A 22,183-nucleotide genomic window follows, 5' to 3' on the forward strand; every position below is an offset into this window, starting at 1 on the left:
GTGGTGCAGTGGTTAAACTGCAGTACTGCCGTTAAAACTCTGCTCACGAACCCGGGGCTCAAGGTTGACTCAGCCTTCTATCCTTCCGAGGTCAGTAAAATGAGTACCCAGCTTGCTGGCGGGGGGGCAATGTGTAGCCTTCGTAATTAGCTTGTAAACCACCCACAGAGTGCTTGAAGTGCTATGGGGCGGTATATAAGCAGCACACTCTGTTTCATTTTTGTTGTTACTGTTATAATAATAATACAGTGGTGCCTTGCTTAGCAATGTTAATCCGTTCGGAAAAGATCGCTGCTAAGCGATGTCATCGCTAAGCGAAATTTAAAAGCCCATAGAAATGCATTAATTATGAGATTCATATGGCAAGGCAAAAAACCAAGAATTAAAATTAAGGCAATGCAGGACGCTAAACAGAGGGGTGGCTTTGGTCTCCCGGATTGGGTGCTGTACTATAGAGCTTGTGTCCTAGATTGGATAAGAGAATGGATAACCCTAGAAAACACTAGACTACTTAACTTGGAAGGCCATGACTTACACTTAGGATGGCATGCTTACCTATGGTATAAAAAGGATAAATAACAAAAGAATTTTAACTCACATATGATAAGAAGAGCCTTATTGGGAATGTGGAGAAAGACTACACCACAAATTTACTATAAAATACCTGCATGGGTGTCACCGATAGAGGCCTTTACGAAATCTGGACTTATGACAAAAGCAAATTTTTTAAGATATCAAGATCTATTGAAAAAGGATGGTGAATTAAGGTCTAAGGAAGAACTAGAGTCACAGAATGTATATATAGATTGGTGGCCTAGAGCACAGTTAGAATCTAGATATGCAAAAGACAAAACAGAGGGTTTCTACTCAGAGCAAACGACTTTTGATAAGCTGCTGTTAGGTACCAAAGAACAATTTGTCAGGAAAATGTATAACTATATGTTGGAATTTAAAATGCAGGATGAAATGGTTAAGGAATGCATGATAAAGTGGGCACAAAACATAGGGCACAATATTGATATTGATCAATGGTTGAAAATATGGCAAAGTAACATAAAATTTACAAAATCGGTTAATCTTAAAGAGAACATATATAAAATGTTTTATAGGTGGCACATGACCCCAGAAAAACTGTCAAAGATGTATACAGATGTATCAAATAAGTGTTGGAAATGTGAAACACAAGTGGGAAGTTATTATCATATGTGGTGGTCATGTGGAGTGGCGAAAAAATACTGGAAAAGAGTACATACTATGTTACAACAAATAATTCTCTGTAATGTGCCATTAACTCCAGAATTGTTTTTATTGAGCATGATACCTGATAACATAGATAAGTCAAAGAAACATATAGTCATGTATATTGTTACAGCAGCTAGAATTTTATATGCAAAAAATTGGAAAAGTCCTATGATACCGAAGCAAGAAGATCTTATTGAAAAAATACGGGAATTAGCAGAAATGGACATTTTATCAGAAGTCATGAAGGACTACCCCCTACAAAAGGCAACAGAAAGATGGGACCTATTCAACAAATGGACTAAATTAACAGGCAACGTGTAAATAGCATATACCGAAATGAGTGCTTAATCTAAAAGGCAGAAAAGAGAAAACAGAACAATTTAAAACTATGATATAGCATTAAGTTTAGAATGGTTGTTAGCATGTTATAGTCTCTCTTCTTCCCCATAAATTCCCAAGTCCCCTTTTCCTTTTTGTCATCCCTTATCTTAAAAATAAAATTGTTACAAAAAAAAAGAAACGCATTAAAACGTGATTAATGCATTCCTATGGACTTAAAACTCGCCTTTAAGCAAAGATCCTCCATAGCGCTGCCATTTTCAGTGCCTCTTAAGCGAGGAATCCGTGCGAAAACACAGCGGGCGGCCATTTTGTTTACCTGGTGGCCATTTTGAAACTGCTGATCAGCTGGCCGAAAGCGAAAATAGTGCATAGGGACCATCGCAAAGCGATCGCTTTTGCGATGGCAAAAAGTCCATCACAAAGCGATTTTGATGCTAAATGGAGCGATCGCTATGCGAGGCACCACTGTAATGTGCTGCCAAATTAAGTCGGACTTAAGGCAACCTTTTTCAGAACTTTCCAGGAACAGAATACTCAGAAATTGTTTGCCATGCTTCCTGGGGGGCCCTGGCGCCATGTGCAGCTAGCCCAAGGCCACCCAGGCTGGCTCTTCTCCCAGGAGGCCCCATGGGGGAATCAAACTCCCAACCTCTGGCTCTGCAGCCAGAGACCTCACTCACTTAATGAGTCTCTCCAAATTATTTGCCTGCTTCTGCTGATCCTTCCCCTCTTCAGATGTTTTAACTGTTTTATGATATGTTTTATTGTAAGCCGCCCTGAGTAGACACTGTCTAGAAGGGCGGAATATAAATCAAATCAATCAATCAATCAATCAATGTGGTGGCTGCTTTATGGGAGGGGCATCCTGTTCATCTGCTCTAGCAGAGTTTGTGAAAGAGTGACAGTGTTTTTTTGTTTGGTGTTTCCATGGGGACTTCCCACCCCCTCAGTCAAGAAAAATAGAATTCTTCAGACATTTGCGAATTCTTGTTCTGAATTCTTGTTCTGGGGAAGTGGCCCTTGATCTACAAAAGTTCACACTTAAAATACAACCGTTCGCCTTTAAGGGACCACAACAGTTGGTTTTTTGGCTTCTTTATTTTTTGTTTGTTTGTTCGTTCTTTGGTTTCTGCCTGACAAATTACTGTTGTTTTCCCTCTCAATTTGCAGTACAAAGGACGCGGAAGATTGCTGTCGTGCAGCCCGAAAAGCAGTAAGTAGGCACTTAAAATGTAAATAACAAATCCGATTTAATATGTAAATAAATAAGATTTACACTCTAGGATGGCATAAAACTGCCAAGGCAAATGGCTGATGTTCTATGGCTTACAGTGTTGTGTTTGCCCAGATGCCTTCCCAGAAATCGGTCCCTTATGTGGACAGAATGTGCCTTTGCTGGTCTGTGGTAGTTGTGTATGCGGTAATGCATCTTGCATTGATACCAGCCTATGTGTTTATAGATGTGGAAAAATCCAGTTGTTTAATGCAGCAAATTGCACTAATGTCGGCTCATTGAATCAGTGGGGATTTGCTGAGTCAATTCCTCTGTTTCAGTGCCATCGGTTCAAATAGGCCTACTCTAATTGCAACTTGGGAGATTCCCGGTGTGGTGTAGTAGGTAGAGTGATGGACTACAACTCTGGAGACCAGGGTTCGAATCCCAGCTCAGCCGTGGAAACTCACTGGGGGAATGGAACTGGTAAAACCGCTCCTTAAATGTCTCCCTTGCCTATCAGTTGCTTTCAACTTGACAGCACAGAACAATAACCACAGTGGCCACTTAGGGTGCTGCAGTTTGTTGCGACTAGAGTAGGTCCATTTGAATCAACGGAACTTCGGGAGGAGCTGACTCACCAAATCTCCACTATTTCTGTGGGTCTACTCCAGGGCAAGTCACTACACTAAGCAAGAGGACTCCAGGCTATCAGTTTGAAGGGCACCTCTTTAAAAATGTTAACTCTTAGGAAAGCTTTTCCCAACTCTTAGTGGTTGTGTTTATGAGATTCTTGTATTAGTGCCACTAGAAGTGTCAAAGATGATCTTCCATTCATTCCCATGTAGTAATCCTTAGCTCTTAGATCTCAGAAGTCAGAGGAGGGAAGGTTTAAATCTTCCTATCTCTGCATTCTCAGATGTAGCAAATGTCTGTCTGTCCCCACTGCTGGGTGTTCTGTTCCTCTCTTTTGTTTGTTAGTCACAATTGTTGATCTGTTCAGTTGGTCGCTAGCACGTGTACAGTAAAGAGACGTTTGTAATTTCAAACTTTCTGTAATATTTTGTATGGGGAGGGGAAAATAACCTCCATAGCTTACTCCTGCTTCTATAAACTTTAGAATTTCTTGCCTGCCAACATCTCTGTCTCTTGTGCATGCATGGTGCCGTTTTGGCTACTTCAGCTGAATATTTGTGACAGAGAGAATGACGTAATTGGATAAATGAGAGACACTTTCTATCTTCCGCTGGGTGCCCCAATCCCTCTTCAAGTTTTCCATGGTTTAAATGCAGCCTTCTGTCATCCAATAGGTTACCTCCTGGAACACCTGATGGGAAAAATCTTCATGACCCTTGTGTGATTCCACAGGTAGACACAATAGGTGAGTTTTGGGAAATGGTACACGGAAGAGCCTGTTGCCTTTGACATGTCACTACCATAAACACAATGTGTTTTCAAGGAAGGAAGGAAGGAAGGAAGGAAGGAAGGAAGGAAGGAAGGAAGGAAGGAAGGAAGGAAGGAAGGAAGGAAGGAAGGAAGGAAGGAAGGAAGGAAGGAAGGAAGGAAGGAAGGAAGGAAGGAAGGAAGGAAGGAAGGAAGGAAGGAAGGAAGGAAGGAAGGAAGGAAGGAAGGAAGGAAGGAAGGAAGGAAGGAAGGAAGGAAGGAAGGAAGGAAGGAAGGAAGGAAGGAAGGAAGGAAGGAAGGAAGGAAGGAAGGAAGGAAGGAAGGAAGGAAGGAAGGAAGGAAGGAAGGAAGGAAGGAAGGAAGGAAGGAAGGAAGGAAGGAAGGAAGGAAGGAAGGAAGGAAGGAAGGAAGGAAGGAAGGAAGGAAGGAAGGAAGGAAGGAAGGAAGGAAGGAAGGAAGGAAGGAAGGAAGGAAGGAAGGAAGGAAGGAAGGAAGGAAGGAAGGAAGGAAGGAAGGAAGGAAGGAAGGAAGGAAGGAAGGAAGGAAGGAAGGAAGGAAGGAAGGAAGGAAGGAAGGAAGGAAGGAAGGAAGGAAGGAAGGAAGGAAGGAAGGAAGGAAGGAAGGAAGGGAGGGAGGGAGGGAGGGAGGGAGGGAGGGAGGGAGGGAGGGAGGGAGGGATGGAGGGATGGATGGATGGATGGATGGATGGATGGATGGATGGATGGATGGATGGATGATGTTTGAGTGCTAAAGATCAAGGATAGGACTTTGGATTTTTTGGATTGTTGGAATTTCATTTATAAACTTGCATGTTGTCTCTGGTTTGAGTGTCTGGGAGGGCTTTTTCTGGGCTGGGGTGATTGTCTATCTATCCAGCACTAACCAATAGTTCCTTCCAATTTTTGAATTCAAAGAGAGAGACCCACCTCTCTGCTGAGTGTTCTATCCCTCTCTTTTGTCAATTAATGGCAGTTGTTTTGGTGTTGTTGATCTATTTGGTTGGTTGCTAAGTGTGTGTGCAATAAAGAAAGCAATACACCCATGCCTGTAATTTCAAGCCCCTGTAAGTAAAGAAAAGCTTTGTATTCTTTTTCCTGCAAATATCTCTGAATGAGTTGTTGAAAATTTAAGTGCCAGTTAATGAGAAAAGGGATGTTACTCTGGGGAACATGACGCTCTTTTCTCCTCTGTGAGTCTCTGTACATCTACTGTGTAGCAAAAAAGAGAATTTCACAGAAATTCAAAAACTCTGTAGCAGTATCTCTCAGAATTCTGCATGGATAGTTCAGTGGTTTAGGCGTCTGGCTGCAGAGCCAAAGGTTGGGAGTTCAATTCCCCCCTGGGCCTCCTAGACAGGGGCTGGACTTGATGACCCAGAGGGTCCCTTCCAGCTCTGCAGTTCTAAAATGATGATGATGATGGATGATGATTGGATAATTTGGGGAGGGAATTGCAGTGCAAAAAAAATCCAGATGTTTTGTCCCTACTAATCATGCTGTGAAAAGAGCGATCCATGTGGAGACCTTTATACAAATCCTGGCCGTTGTGGAACAAAGTAGGAAATGCACCATCATTAACCGATCGTATAACTTAGCATTTTTGGTGTGCACTCATTCTACAAGCTATTCTTCAATAAAGCCGTAGTTGGGGATTCTAATCCTGACACATCTTGAACTGAAGGAAGAAGAGCCAAGATGAGCATTGTTAGATTTGTTTCCCCCTGAGAGTATCTACGCGACATTAATGCCATTTTAACGGCCATGAAGTGATTGGAATTCTCTGTCGTGCCTCACGGAAATACAGTCAGCCTCTCTTGCAGACAACGTGAAGTGCCTCGCCAAATATCTAGATCCCACAGAATGCAGACATGGCATTTCAAGCTGTAACTTTTTGGTAAAGATAAGTTATCTGTTGTCAGAACGGAAAGGGTACTTGCTAAATTTCTCATTCTTGTTGAATGGGGTATTTTAAAGCTTCCTGACCTACAAGTGTAAGGGGCGTGGTGGCACTGTGGGTTAAACCGCAGAAGCCTCTGTGCTGGAAGGTCAGAAGACCAGCCGTCACAAGATCGGATCCACGCGATGGAGTGAGCTCCCGTCGCTTGTCCCACCTCCTGCCCACCTAGACGTTCGAAAGCGTGTAAAAATGGCATTCCATGTCTAGTGGTGCTAGCCACGTGACCACGGAAACTGTCTATGGACAAACACTGGCTCTGCGGCTTGGAGACGGGAATGAGCACCGCCCCCTAGAGTCGGACACGACTGGACTCAATGTCAAGGGGAACCTTTTTACCCGCAAGTGAGAGCAAAAAAGAGAGCTCTCTTCTCTCCCCCCCCCCCGCCCCGTGGTGTATGTGTCCATAGTGGGTCTCGCATCCTTTCTCTTTGAGCAGCAGAGCACACTTATGTCAAGCACAGAAGGACTGATGATGGTTAAGAAAGATGCACCGTGCAGTGCTTGAGGTTCTTAAAGCAGTTTTCATCCAAGCTATGGCCAATCTATGATTTTATGCCAAAATAGCTTATTTTGCAAAAAAAATAAAATAAAGCGGGGGAATGGATTTTGCTGTTGGTGCCTTTCCTTCTGCTAAGAGCTGAAAACATACCTTTTCAGAGAGGATTTTGGAGAGGTTTTTTTTTTTTTAGAATTTGGTAATTTTAAAATAACATTTCAAAAGAGTCTGTGTGGGTGTGTGGCTGTATGAATAACAGTTTAAAATCTTAGTCAGTTTCTATTAATTTAATGTTGATTTTCACTTTTTTGTCTACTTCCTTGGGTTCCCAGTAAGGGAGAAAGGTGGCATAAAATAAAATAAATGAACAAATTAAATAACAAGTGACAGGTGTTCTGTGATGCCTGAAATCTGCTACCTGAGAAACTCTGTGGGTGGTTGCAGGTTTCTAAACTAAGGTTGCTATGTCATGGTTGTGGGTTTTTCGGGCTCTGCACGGAGTGCTGTCCTCTGAAGATGCCCATGGCCACAGAGACTGGTGAAACGTTAGGAAGAACAACCTTCAGAACACGGCCAAAGAGCCCGAAAAACCCACAACAACCATTAGATACCAGCCATGAAAGCCTTCGCGAATATGTTGCTATGTCACTTAAAATTTGTTTTAAAAAGAGAGAGAAATGCACAGGATGACTGAAAATAAAAAAAAATACTGCAGAGCAGGCTGAAGACCTGGCTCTTTAGGCAGGCCTTCCCTCCAGTCAGTATTTAATTCTTTTTGCCATCTTGAATTATATTATACTATTGCTATTTTATACTGCTATTGTTTTTATGAAATTGTTTTATGAATTCATTGTTAGCCACCCAGAGTAGACATCGGCCTAGATGGGCGGGATATAAATTAAATAAATAAATAGACATCACACAACATTGGAAAGAAATGGGAAAGAGAAGGCTGCAAACATTGGCGATACACCGGATCAATAACAATCGAAACCTTTCACTCTGCAAACATTCTGGGCAATGAAACAATTTAAAATCTCACGTGTAGCTTCCCAAAGTGGTTTTAAGCCCCTACTTTATATCGAAGCAATGATTTTCAAAGTAAATGCACATAGCAATACAAACACCACATTATTGAAAATTAATTCAAAATACATTGGAGCCGAAATCGATACATATTTACAGTGTAACCGCACCCTTAGCTCATTGTGCGTGTGACCAAGATGTTTCAGATATCTTCAGTATGTGGTATCTTTTTCCAGCTTGCTGTTCCAGTCTGCTTCGAGCTTTATTTTTCACAAGCAAATACACTGGTATGACTTTTTTTTTTGAAAAAAAGTTAATTTGTTACTTGTTACTCACAGGACAGACACTAATGTGTTATCGCACTTCTTAATTATACTTTACGGGCATGCTACTGTTTCAAAAAGCACTTTAAACATACAGAAATGGCACCAAACCAAAAAAAAGGGAAAAGAAGCAAATATGCCTTATTTGTTCAAAAAGGTAGTATTAGCATTCATTAATGATCAGTTATAAAACTCTGAAAGCTGTTAGCTTGTAATTATCCCTTAAAGTAATGCATTATCGGCAACATCACTTCTTCTAATGTGTCACTTCCAAACATTTGTTATGCATGGGTGATGATGAATCCCATTCTGCTTATAGGCATGTTTCCAAATGAGTTGTGGTATGAAGGCATCTCTTGGCGTTGTGAAAAACATTATTCCGGGGTAGCTACAGCACGAAAGAAGGTCTGAATTCCTGCCTTCCCCAGGGGATTGTTGTGAAACACACACATGCACAACCCCTTCCAAAACAAGAGAAGGATGCTGTGGTGGTGATGTAGCAGAGAAGGAGGTTCACTGCAACAGGGGAGATGATGATGATGAAGGAGCCGTGGAGGAGGTGGCCACAGCAGCCTCCTCCTCCACTGCCCTGCCCTTGGAGGATAGTGGGGATGGGGCCCTCCTTCCCATGCTGTTGCTGCTGCTCCTTCTGCTGCTACATCATCTCTTCTTTGGATAGCGGCGAGAAGGTGGTGGCTGTAGATGATGAAGCTGAAATCCCACTCCAGAGAGCTGCACACAGTGGTGTAGTGGTAGATCTGGAAATGCCAACGCTCATCCTGATGGCCCACATAGCTTTTGACTCCCAGGAGAGTCAAAAATACAGGCATCGGCATTGCTCTGTATTAACAAATGAGGGACGGGTCTTTTGTAAAGCTGATGGCTCTTCAGATGTGCAAAGCCATCCAAGACCAATGCACCCTCAAATACTTTTCATGACCGCAGCCATCACTTGTAGCAATATTCTGTTCCTTGTCAACTTCTTTTCTATCCCGGCCACTGTGAGGATTGCAGCTAAATGTAGAAGGAATGGAAGCCGGGGGGGTGGCGTGCCAGAGGGTGGCTACTAATCAGAAGGTCCTGGGTCTTGGCGTATGACTCTGGAAAAATTGTCAAAGATTTATACAGAGGTGTCAAATGTTTGTTGAAAGTGTGGAGCAGAAGAGGGAAGCTTTTACCATATGTGGTGGACTTTTAGAGTAGCAAAACAGTATTGGATAGTAGTACAGTGGTACCTCGCTTGACAATGTTAATTCATTCCAGCGAAATCACTGTAGAGCGAAATTGTCATCAAACAAAATTAAAAAACCCATTGAAACACATTAAAAACCAGTTAATGCATTCCAATGGCCGAAATACCTAATCGTCCAGTGAAGGTCCTCCATAGGGCGGCCATTTTCCAATGCCCGTAGAGTGAAAAATCAGTCCTAAAAACAGCTGGGGGGCATTTTGCACAGTGGCGGCTATTTTGAAACCCGCCGATCAGCTGTTGGAAAATCGTCATAAAGCGAAAAATCAGTTCCCAAAGCAGGGAACTGATCGTTGCTAAGCGAAAAAAACCGCATTCAAACATTGTTTTGCGATCGCAGAAACATCGTCGTGAAGCGGATTCATCATTATACGGGGTAATCGTTAAGCGGGCCACCACTGTACATCCTCTGTTACAAAAAATATTGGTTTGTAATGTTCCACTAACCCCAGAATTGTTTTTACTGAGCATTATACCAAACAATATAGATAAGACAAAAAACTACCTAGTTATACTGTATATATAGTCACTGCAGCCAGAATTCTTTATGCTAAGAACTGGAAGAAGTCGGAGATACCAAAACAAGAGGAACTCATTGAAAAGATACGGGAAGCGGCAGAAATTGATATTCTATCAGAAGTGTAGAAAGACTGTCCAATACAAACGGAAACTGAATGATGGGATTTATTATACAAATGGTTTGAGTCACCAAATAGTGCTTGAATCACATAGAATTAAACTAGTAAGATGTACTGTTAAGTTGAAACCCAGAGGGCAATCAAATTGTAGAAAGGCGGAAAATCGACTTGATGTCGCAACACGAACAGATTGGATGACGGTACATTTTGTGTTCTCCTTCCCCCTCTTTTTCCCCCCATATCCCCCTCTGCCTTCTGTACTCTAGTTGTTAAAAAAATAAAAACAAAAAATAAAAAAGGTGGTCTTGGGACTTCAACCCTACAAGCCCGGGTTCTCCAAAGTTGGGTGAGCCTTGCCAGGGTTGAGTGGGGAGAAGCAAATTTATATAGGCTAATGGTGAGGCTGGCCTCTTGGCTTGATACTCCCTGGTTCCTCTCCCCCCACCTTGTTTCCAAGGAGGCGGATGGGGGGCCAGAAGAGAGAAAGAGGGCCAAAGTGAAGGTGGAGGAAGCGCGTATGACCTTGTGATCCTTCTTCCTCTCCCCAGGCACCCTCAACGGGAGATACAGCTGTCCCACGCTCTATGTCAACCACCGCTGCTTCTCAGGACCACACCTCAACCAAGGAAGACTGGCAGAGCTCCCTCAGTCGGTTGGGCCAGGCAAGTGCGTCCTGGTTCTGAAAGAGGTGAGGCTTGGGCTCATTTCCACACCTTCGAGTTGCTGCGGCTCATTTTGTCCCTTCTCAACATGTCTGGCTAGGTTTACATCATGGCGTCGTTAAACCGCTGCAGCCAGTGCCTGAAACACGGTCACTGTGGGAAGGAGGTGCCCCCTCTCCCCAGCGGCTAAAGGCTGAATTTTGGAGCCAGAGGGAAATCTAATCTCTCTTTGACCCATATGGTTCTGTACTGCAAGGGTGGGCATCCATGGTAGATCTGGAGGCCAGTTTTGCACAAAAATGGCGGGAAATGGAGGCTAGAGAGGGCAAGAGGTTGGGCTTGTGTGTATGTTCTCGGCTGTCAAGTTGGAATCAACTTATACCAACTCCAATAAGGCTTTCAAGGTGAGTGAGATATTTAAGGTTTGACCAGTTCCACTTCCCCAGTGAATTTCTGTAGCCAATGGAGGATATGCACCCTGTTCTCCAGAGTCTGTCATTCTATACACTATGCCACACTTGGAATCCAGGGTTAGGGTCAGGCTTTACATAATGGGTATTCTGGGATGCTAAATAGGTGTGTGACCTATTTAAGAAGGAAACAGTATTTCCAAAAATATAGCCTTATGACTGTAGAAACACCCTTGAAGGGTCACATCCTGCCTTTGGGACATGCTGTGCCCAACCCTGGCTTACAGGGAAATTATGGAGAAGGACAGCCGAGTAAGTCAGGGAGGAAGGAAATGCTGTTGATGGATGGAAGGAGGGAAATGATAATGGATGGAAGGAAGGAAATGTTAATGATGGAAGGGAGGGAGGGAGGGAAAGAAGGAAATGGTGATGATGGATGGAAGGAAGGAAATGATAATGGATGGAAGGAAGGAGATGCTGCTGCTGCTGCTGCTGCTGCTGCTGCTGCTGCTGCTGATGATGATGATGATGATGATGATGATGATGATGATGATGATGATGATGATGATGATTATTATTATTATTATTATTATTATTATTATTATTATTATTATTATTATTATTATAGATGCCATGGGACCTTTTGTTGCATAAGGGAAAACATCTAAATTCTGTTGGGAAGTCACCTGGTTGCCTCCAAAAATACTTCTGTGGCCTGAGCGTTCAATCTGCTCCCACCTTTATATTTTAGCATGGGACAGGAAAGCTTTAAAAACGGCTTCTCTCTCTGTACTTTGTACCTCGTCCAAAAGCTTTACAATCCTATCATGTTTAGGCTTGCCTGATAATCCTGTTACCACATACTGAATAAACAAGGGTTGTGTTTTTAGTTTGGAGCTCCTGGAATCCATCCAGCCAGCATGTATTTCCCCCAAAAGTAATTTTTCCAGGTTCTGCAAACAGCTTGGGATTACCAGTAATCAAAATAAGCATGTGCTTAGGGCATCAACAAGGGAAGGGGGCACCACAGAGGATTGTTTTCTTCCAGTGCTGGATTTATTATGGACCCTGGTGCAAATGGTACACCCTTCTTTTAAAAAATCACATTCATCCCTCCCTCCCTCCCCCTCGGCTCTCTCCCTGCTTCCCTTGTGAGCCCCAAGAAAACTACATTCCTAGATGAAGCAAATGAGTATGAACCAGTAAAAACTAAAAAGTATGAAGACTGGCCTAGCAAGAAAACCCATGTTTTGTGGGAAGTGATCAATCATGATTTTTTAAAATAAACTTCTGTATTTGGGGTGATTGGATTAGGATAAGGATAAAAAGAGCTGCTGGTCTTTTAGACCCACATATCCTGTATGTGCAAGCCAAAGAAATGAGAACCACTGTTAAAAATGTCCCAAAAGGAGTTTTAAGCTCTTGTTTGAGCTTTTCAGTTTACAGATTCTAACAAAACCAAAGCACAAGATTTGGCTGGAAGGCGGTAATTTGATTGCGTGTATGATTTTGCATACAATACATGGTTCTTTTTTGCCACATGCTATACAATTAAATCACCATATTTTTCATGCCTATAATGTGTGCAGTATATGGTTTTTTCCAAGCCATGAGGCCTGCTGCATATTATATTCGTAAGGGGCACCATCATCTTTTTAGTCATGTTGAAGAGGGGACAAGTTTGTTTTCCAGGGCTCCAGAGACTAGGACACGGAGCAATGGTTTCAAACTACAGGAAAAGAGATTCCATCTGAACATTAGGAGGAATTTCCTGACGGTCAGAGCTGTCTGGCAATGGAATAGGCTGCCTCGAAGGGTGGTGGAGTCTCTTTCTTTGGAGGTTTTTCAGCAAAGGCTGGATGGCCATCTGTTGGGAGTACTTTGATGGATGTTCCCACATGGTAAGGGGTTGGACTGGATGTCCTCAGTGGTCTCTTCCAACTCTGTGACTCAATGACTCTTTATCAATAACCTGTTGGAAGCAGTGGTGCAGTAGTAAATTTGCAAGTGCAGAGGCTCATTGTGATAATCCCTACAGCCATCTGGACCCAGAAGAAGAGAACAAATATACTAGCAGCTGGATCAATGCATATCAATAACTGAGGAGGAGGTCTTTTGTAATGCTAATAACTCTAAGTTGCCCAATTAAGACCACAGTCTCTGGCTCCTCTACTGGCTGGTTTTGGTAATACATGTGAAAAAAGTTTTTTCTGGAATTTTTTCTTTTACTACAGTGGTGCCTCACATTGCGACATTAATTCGTTCCGCAAAAATCGCTGTTGAACGAAAACATCGCTATGTGATCTCAAAAAGCCCATAGAAACGCATTAAAACCTGATTAATGCGTTCCTAGGGGCTTAAAACTCACCGTTCAGCGAAGATCCTCCATAGCGCAGCCATTTTCGGTGCCTTTTAAGCGAGGAATCCGTCCCAGAAAACAGCGGGTGGCCATTTTGTTTACCTGGTGGCCATTTTGAAACTGCCAATCAGCTGTGTGAAAATGGTCGCTTTGCAATGATCGGTTCCCGAAGCAGGGAACCGATCATCGCAAAGCAAAATTCCCCCATAGGGAACATCGCAACGCAATCGCTTTTGCGATCGCAAAAAGTTCGTTGCAAAGTGATTTCATCACTAAACGGAGCACTCACTAAGCGAGGCATCACTGTATCTCTACATTACTATGAGGACTGCAGCTAAACTAAGAGGGAACAGAGAAGCCTAAATGCGCTGGTGGGTGATATCATTATTCCTGCTAATTAAAATGTCCCAGGAGAACCCTGGCTGCACTACTCCACTGGTTGGAAGTCCAGACAAGCAAAAATACTGGAATGCCCATACTTGCAAGCTTGTGAACAATAGGTAACATAGCCAGCTTAATCATAATTCAACACAATGTGTTATTAACACACAACATAATTCTTTTTTAAAAATTATATGTTCATGCTTTGCAACCTGATTCTTTGAACTGGCAATGCCAGAAATAGAACCTGTGGCCTTGGGCTTGCAGCATGCATCCTTTACCACCCAGCTAGAGCGCTTTCTTCCAAAATACAGATCAGTATGAGAGATGGGCACGAACCGGTTCGTCCCAGTTCGTCAAGGCAACAGCACAGGAGCTGCACCTCCTCAGCTGATCTCCCAGCCCCGGCAGCAGCTCAGGCTTCTTGGCCCCGCCCTCTTGGCTGATCTCCCAATCAGAGAAAAGGGCGGGGCAGAGAAGTCTGTGCTCTTGCTCGTGACTGGGAGATCGGTCAAGGAGGTGGGAAAAGCAAGCAAGCAAACTGAATGTGGTGAGTGGCCGAATCAGCTGAGGAGGTGGTGGAGAAGAGCAGCAATATCTGTGCTACCACTTGTACAAACTGGGACAAACCAGTTCGGGGCCACCTGTAATTTGTACAACTTCCTTTTCATGCAATGTTCCTCTGTTTTACTCTCTTTTTTGCAGGTTCTCAGCTTGGTCATCAACTCCGCTTACAAACCTGAGAGTGTTTTGCGGGAATTGCAGCTGGTTGAAGATTCCCGGTGGAATTTCCAAGAGGAGACTCTCAAAGCAAAGTAAAGGCTGTTTTCGTTTGCGCGCTCTCTCTCTCTCTCTCTCTCTCAACATAAAGTCTAGAACCTTGCTTTTTTGAAATGCAAAGGGTTATTTCTTTATCTTTTTCCTTCTACTATTCTGTAGAATTCCATGTTGTGTGCATTGTGCATAGGATGTGTTCGAAATGAGAGAGCAGAACTGATTATCAATGGCCCTCATCAGAACAAGATTTTCTGTGTGTATTTTTGTGTTCCCTGGTGTCCCAGCTTTTTCCTTCAACATTTTCTTATGTCAGTTATTATTTTCGGGAACTTTGGTCCCTAAACTTTTAGCTTCAGTTGTAACACATTTAATTAGAAGAGCAAAGTGGATTTTACTTGCAAAGTCTTGAATGCTGCAGTTGACACAAAACCCGGGGAACTTTAAAATCTTACAGTGCTCCCAGCTAATAGCTTCTGATTTCACCCGCTTTATTGCTTAAAGATAGCTGGCAAAATGGAAATCTCCTGGGAGCAACAATTATGCTTTTAGTAAGATGAATATCCAGATGAATAAATAAAAGATCTTTTTAGTGCAGATTTACTGGAGTTCCATGTTGCAAATGAGTGTATGTATGAAAGAGTGAGAAAACTCAATTTGCATAAGCTTTCAAAAGGGTGTTCTTGTTTTTCTTGGGAGTTTTGCCAGGGATTCATTAATAGAAAGATGACTAATGAATGAACAATCTTCCCTGCATGGGGGGAGAGGACCTGGGCAGAGGTACTTGGTACTTGGGGGACACAATGCAAAGAAATAGAGGAAAATAACAGAAAAGGAAAAACCAGAGATCTGTTCAGGAAAATTGGAGATATTAGAGGAAAATTTTGTGCAAAGATGGACATGATAAAAGACAAAAATGGAAGGGACCTCACAGAAGCAGAAGACATCAAGAAGAGGTGGCAAGAATACACAGAGGAATTATATCAGAAAGTTTTGGATATCCCGGACAACCCAGACAATATAGTTGCTGACCTAGAGCCAGACATCCTGGAGAGTGAGGTCAAGTGGGCCTTAGAAAGCCTGGCTAACAACAAGGCCAGTGGAGGTGATGGCATTCCAGTTGAACTATTTAAAATCTTAAAGGATGATGCTGTTAAGGTGCTACATTCAATATGCCAACAAGTTTGGAAAACTCAATAGTGGCCAGAGGACTGGAAAAGATCAGTCTACATCCCAATACCAAAGAAGGGCAGTGCCAAAGAATGCTCCAACTACCGGACAATTGCACTCATCTCACACGCTAGCAAGGTTATGCTCAAAATCCTACAAGGTAGGCTTCAGCAGTATGTGGACCAAGAATTCCCAGAAGTACAAGCGGGATTCCGAAGGGGCAGAGGAACTCGAGACCAAATTGCCAACATGCGCTGGATTATGGAGAAAGGGAGAGAGTTCCAGAAAAACATCTACTTCTGCTTCATTGACTATGCAAAAGCCTTTGACTGTGTGGACCACAGCAAAATATGGCAAGTCCTAAAAGAAATGGGCGTGCCTGACCACCTTATCCATCTCCTGAGAAACCTATATGTGGGACAGGAAGCAACAGTTAGAACTGGATATGGAACAACCGATTGGTTCAAAATTGGGAAAGGAGTACGACAAGGTTGTATATTGTCACCCTGCTTATTTAACTTATATGCAGAATACATCATGCGGAAGGCTGGACTGGAAGAAACCCAAGCCGGAATTAAGATTGCCGGAAGAAATGTCAACAACCTCCGATATGCAGATGATACCACTCTGATGGCGGAAAGTGAGGAGGAACTAAAGAACCTTGTAATGAGGGTGAAAGACGAGAGTGCAAAAAACGGTCTGAAACTCAACATCAAAAAAACTAAGATCATGGCCACTGGTCCCATCACCTCCTGGGAAATAGAAGGGGAAGATATGGAGGCAGTGACAGATTTTACTTTCTTGGGCTCCATGATCACTGCAGATGGAGACAGCAGCCCCGAAATTAAAAGACACCTGCTTCTTGGGAGGAAAGCAATGACAAACCTTGACAGCATCTTAAAAAGCAGAGACATCACCTTGCCAACAAAAGTCCGAATAGTCAAAGCTATGGTTTTTCCTGTAGTATTGTATGGAAGTGAGAGCTGGACCATAAAGAAAGCTGACCACCGAAGAATTGATGCCTTTGAATTGTGGTGCTGGAGGAGACTCTTGAGAGTCCCCTGGACTGCAAAGAGAACAAACCTATCAATTCTAAAGGAAATCAACCCCGAGTGCTCATTGGAAGGACAGATCCTGAAGCTGTGGCTCCAGTACTTTGGCCATCTCATGAGAAGAGAAGACTCCTTGGAAAAGACTTTGATGTTGGGCAAGTGTGAAGGCAAGAGGAGAAGGGGACGACCGAGGATGAGATGGTTGGACAGTGTCTGCGAAGCAACCAACATGAATTTTACACAACTCCGGGAGGCGGTGGAAGATAGGAGGGCCTGGCGTGCTCTGGTCCATGGGGTCACAAAGAGTTGGACACAACTAAACGACTGAACAAACAAACAAACAAAACAGTTCCCAGATGCCACCATCCGATACGATCACTGGATTTTTGTAGTGCAGGGGGTGAGGGGAAAGGCAGCAGAAGGAAACGTTCAAGCTACAGCCTCCCCAGCTCAGTTGTTCAACGCATGTTTTCATGCATAACGTCCCAGATGGAATCCTTATCATCTTTACTTAAAAACATCAGGTTGGAGGTAGTAAGGAAGACCCCTAACCTGGAGCTAGAGCTGCTACCAGCCAGAGCAATATCCGTGTACATGGATGTGATTGATTCATGGAGGGAGGGAGGGAGAATGGGTGGAAATGATGGGTGGGTGGGTGGAAGGAAGGAAGGAAGGACGGACGGACAGACGGACAGACAGAGAGGTGGTCTAGGAGAAAGCCACGTGAGGTCAAAAATCTTCAAGTGATCCCATGCAGAAAACCAAGGGAGGCAAAGGTGCTCGTTCCCACCTGGCTGTCAACTCAGCCACCATTACCACCACCACAGTGATTACTTGAAATACAACTTTGTTGATATTGTTTTGACATGTCCCATCAGGTAGGGCTTGTTGCCAATCATCATCATCACATCCTGTGTGATCTCCCACTTTACAAGAAGCCTCTGGTGGGAGGTGTATGGATGCTGGAAATGTACATCTTTACTTATTTCATTTTTGTCTACAAAAGTGGCAGATTTCCCCCCCCTTTTTTTTTTTTTAAATGTTAGCCTCTTGCAAAATATTGTGAAAGGGTCTTTGTGCAAGAAAACTCTTTAGCACCAAAGATGTAGCCTTTGGCATGGAAGACCTTGCGTTTGGTGCCGAAAACCTTCCGTTTTGCACAACACAACAGAGCCTTTCATGCAAAACGGCAGTTGTGTCCTTGTGTGTGCAAAAAAACAGCTGTTTTTGCAAGTGTGGTTTAGGGACAAAAAGAACGCTGAGCTTCTGGTGTCGGAGTGAAAAAATCTCATCGTGGTTTCCCACTTCTTTGACGTGGTCTCTTGACGTAAAAGGCACTCTTTTTCCTCAAAGAGGAATGATCTTTCCCTCCTCAGTGGAAGCAACCCTTGCCGCCTACAGTGGTCTTACAGGCCAGATGGACGGGGTATAAATCAAATAAATAAAAAAATAATTAATTAATTTAAAAAATCAGCCAGCCCATGAATTTGTCCTTGAGCGGAAATGGGAGTTTAGAAGGGCCAGACGAAAACGGTCTGGCGATTGTTAACATTTCATGGCTGATATAGGTGAATGTTTGCCGAAACAGATGCCGAGGGAAGACCTACAGGGCGACCGTCAAGATCGTCCGTACAGCTGACCAGGTCTTGGATTTCTTCAGGAGAGTTTGCGCCAAGCTGGAATGCTGCCCGTATTTATTCAGCCCCGTTCCAGTTACTGACGCCTGCCCTGAGAACTGCTCCGTCCTCTCCAGGATGAGATACCGTGAGTAGACCCAACGAAGGCTATTATCATTCAGGCAGAAGGCAAGATTCGCTGGGAAAAAAAGAGAATAGTGCTAGGAAAAATGGAAGGCAGTAGGAAAAGAGGAAATCCAAGTAGGGTTAACTCCATTAAGGAAGCCATGGTTTTGAATTTGCAAGCCCTGAGCAGGCCTTTTCACGACAAAACCTTCTGGACATCACTGAGTCATAGGGTGGCCTTGAAGTCGGAAACACTTAACAGCAGCAGCAGCAACAACAGGAGTGAAATGTTGGTGAAAGAAGCATAGACTTAGCATGTCCTTACGGCAAGTCATGGCCAGTTGCCCTGGGCCAGTCGGTGCTTCTGGCATCGGTCACCCAGATGGCAGATGCATCAAATACAAAGCTTGTTGAGTTTCATTGTAAAAGGAACTCATTGCATTGCTCATTACTTCTTGGAAGTCATGCAAGTAATTTTCTGGCTGAAGCCCTGTTGCTTAATGTCATCAGTTGCAACTAGAGTAGACCCATTAAACAAGTGGGGATTTGGTGAGTCAACTCCTCCATAGGTTCCACTGATTCACGGGGCCTGTTCTAGTCGTGTCTCACTACGATAAGCAACAGGATTTCAGCCGTTGTGTGGTGCATCATTAACATGTTTTGTAGTGAACTAACTTTGTTGCTACTCGAGATGTTACTTTTGAAATGCAACTTTGTTACATCCTCATAACAAAAAGTAACAGGTTACACAAAAAGTAACTGGTTACAAGTAACTAATATCTCTGAACTGTAACTTACAAGCTCTGATCACACTGAAAGATGGCGCAAGCATATGGCGCAAAATTGCTAAGTGAGAGCCTATCCATGCAGGCATTTGTCCCCACAGATTTATGTGCTGAGGGACTGGGTTAGTCCATTCTTTTTTTGTATCCATATGTGGGTATTGCTGGAGTGGACCAATTTGCCCCAACCCACACCTTTTTGAACCCTTGTTAGGGGTGTGTGGAATCTACTATTTTGGTGTGCCTTGGAGAGCTCTAGTTTAGTTTGTTCCCAGTAAGTATGGTTGCTTGAAACAGCCCAAACTGGAACCTTTCAGCTCCTTCCAGTATCAGTTTCCAGTATCTTGAAGCTGTTTACCAGCATTTCAGGATATCAAAAATTGAACACTTCTGCAGAGGGGCAGGGGAAGTGAAATGATTATTTTTCACATCTGCTAGATTGTTGCTGATGTGCTAAATCACTTCACTTAAATTGAAGTTTCTTTTCTTTGCTTGTCAAGAATCTGCCCGCTGCTGTCATTTTGATTGGTGAGACACAGACAAAGAAAATATATATTTTTAAAATTTTAATTGAAGTGAGTTATCGCATCAGTCATAATCCAAGAGATAACCTCACTTCCCCTGACCTCTGCAGCTGATCAGGGGCAGCATTTAATCGACATGGAATGAGCCAAAGGTTGATATGTTGTTTGGATGGGAGTCACATGCTAAATGATGCATAGCTCCTCCCCCTGACTTCAGCCAACCCGTTGCAGCCTAATCCAGTCTGCACCAAAACTGCCAGTCTGAACCAGCCCTGAGTTTCAGAACTGAGTGTGAGTTGAACCTAGATTTTCTAGGATGTTGTCCAGCAATCTAACCACTAGTCCCACACTGCCTTTGATTGCACAGCTTGTCTTCGGTTCCTACATTCTTAGCAAGGCATTGCAGTCCTCCAATGGAGGTAGAGAGGAAGTATGGGCACCGGCAGCATGAATAAGCTAGTACAGTGGTGCCTCGCTTGACAATGTTAATTCATTCCAGCAAAATCACTGTAGAGCGAAAACATTGCCAAACGAAATTTTAAAAAAAACATTGAAATGCATTAAAACCCAGTTAATGTGTTCCAGTGGGCTGAATACCTGCTCATCCAGGGAAGATCGTCCATACAGCGGCCATTTTCGGTGCCTGTAAAGTGAGGAATCCATCCTAGAAAAGAGTGGGGGGCCATTTTCTTCAGCTGGTGGCCATTTTGATACCCGACGATCAGCTGTTTGCTGATCATCGTAAAGCAAAAATCGGTTCCTGAAGCAGGGAACTGATCATCGCTAAGCAAAATTCCCCCATTTAGACCATCGTTTTGCGATCGCAAAAGCGATGACAAAAACGTCAACGTAGAGTGGGGTAATCGTCCAGCAGGGCACGACTGTATAAATTCTTCCTAAGCAATGACTAAATCAGCAGTGCCATAGAGCCAGTGCTGCCAAGGTCAAAGTAATGTAGCAGGGATTACAATATCATCCGCTGTCTTACTCAGGCCTTCCTATTCCTTCTGAGCTTTGCTGTAGCCTTCACTGGAGATGGGAGTTAAATTGGTTTTCCCAGGAACCGTATATTGTTGTGAAGCACCCCTCTTGAGTACAGAGTATTTGAAGATGAGTTGGTTATGAAAGGGGGATTGTTGATGTGCACCAAATTAGCTGCCTGCATTTTTGAACTCTCCTTAGGGGAGAGGGCTTGTGATGGAGGCTTAAATACTGAACAGCTGCACTTTCACATTTAGTAGTGACAAACTGAGATTTTTCTGTATTACGTACTTTGTTTTAAACAGCTGTTTAGTATTGATCAGCTTTTTGGGGGTCTGTAACTGGAATGTGCACCTTGTATAGGTACCCTGCTGGTGTGGTCTAGCTCAGCCCCATGGGATAGTTTGGTGTCTGCCTAAGATTTTGCTGTCCGCGATGTCTTCCAGCCTGCTATGATGGAAAAAGAGGGAGAGTAATGAAGCTTCCAACGGCGGAAAGTGACAGTCAGAGCCTGGAGAGCAGGCACAGCAGACCAGCCCGACGCAGGAAGAGGCGGAAGCTCATTTTTGCCCAAAGGAAAAGGCGATTGTCTACACCAGATGCCTATCCAGCAGAATCTGCCGAGGTGAAATCTGGATTCTGACCTTCTTTTGCAGCAGGTTTGGCAGGTGTTGTAAAAGGAGCCAGAAAGGAGATAGTCCAGCCCCATGAATACAGTAGGAACCCCTGTATTTGCAGGATTGGTATCTGTGGTTTCACATATGTGTGATCTGAAAATATTTACAATATATTTTTAAAAAAACTAAAAATAGTATTGTCATGATAGTAGTGCCAGAACTGGGCACTAGACGGAGCCAGAGACCACACTATATATTTCTTCTTGTTGACAAATACAGTGGTGCCTCACTAGATGATTGCCTCATGGGACGAGGAATTCGCTAGACGATGGATTTTTGCTATCGCTGTTGTACTTCATAAAACAATGGTTCCCTATGGGCGATATTCGCTAGATGACAATTTCCCCCTTGGAACGCATTGAGTAGCTGTCAGTGGGGACCCGCACTTGCAAGACGATGTTTCCCTATGGACGATTTTTGCTAAACGACAAGTTTCCCATTGGAACACATTAAATGGATTTCAATGCATTCCAGTGGGGAACCACATTTCGCTAAACGATGTTTTCGCAAGACAGCGATTTTCACGGAATGGATTAACATCATTTAGCGAGGCACCACTGTACACTGCATGTTCTCTGGCACCCTTTAATGTCCAGCTTTGTTAATACATTGTGAGAATACTTTTCTGGATTTTTTTTCTTTTTTCATGCTCTTATAGAATCATGAAATTGGAAGGGACCTGCAAGGTCATCGACTCAACTGCCCGCTCAGTGCAAAGCATTCACTAGTATCTACGGTTTCCAACATCCACGGGGGAGGGAATTAGAACCAATCCCCCAT

General features: G+C 43.4%; 1 protein-coding gene across 3 annotated transcripts in view; it reads left to right on the top strand.

Annotated features, from left to right (window-relative positions):
* The window catches only part of SFMBT2 (Scm like with four mbt domains 2), a 74,773-nt gene that overhangs the window by 46,884 nt on the left and 5,706 nt on the right, over window positions 1-22,183 (top strand). For all 3 annotated transcript variants that reach the window (XM_078376493.1, XM_020778160.3, XM_073002510.2), the window contains 6 exons: window positions 2,755-2,797; window positions 4,108-4,178; window positions 10,438-10,577; window positions 14,407-14,516; window positions 18,286-18,461; window positions 21,173-21,351. In XM_078376493.1, the coding sequence (XP_078232619.1) occupies window positions 2,755-2,797; window positions 4,108-4,178; window positions 10,438-10,577; window positions 14,407-14,516; window positions 18,286-18,461; window positions 21,173-21,351 (719 nt within the window). The remainder of the gene's footprint in view (window positions 1-2,754; window positions 2,798-4,107; window positions 4,179-10,437; window positions 10,578-14,406; window positions 14,517-18,285; window positions 18,462-21,172; window positions 21,352-22,183) is intronic.

This window comes from Pogona vitticeps, chromosome 5 (genome assembly GCF_051106095.1).
Source record: "Pogona vitticeps strain Pit_001003342236 chromosome 5, PviZW2.1, whole genome shotgun sequence".
Lineage (NCBI taxonomy): Eukaryota > Metazoa > Chordata > Lepidosauria > Squamata > Agamidae > Pogona > Pogona vitticeps.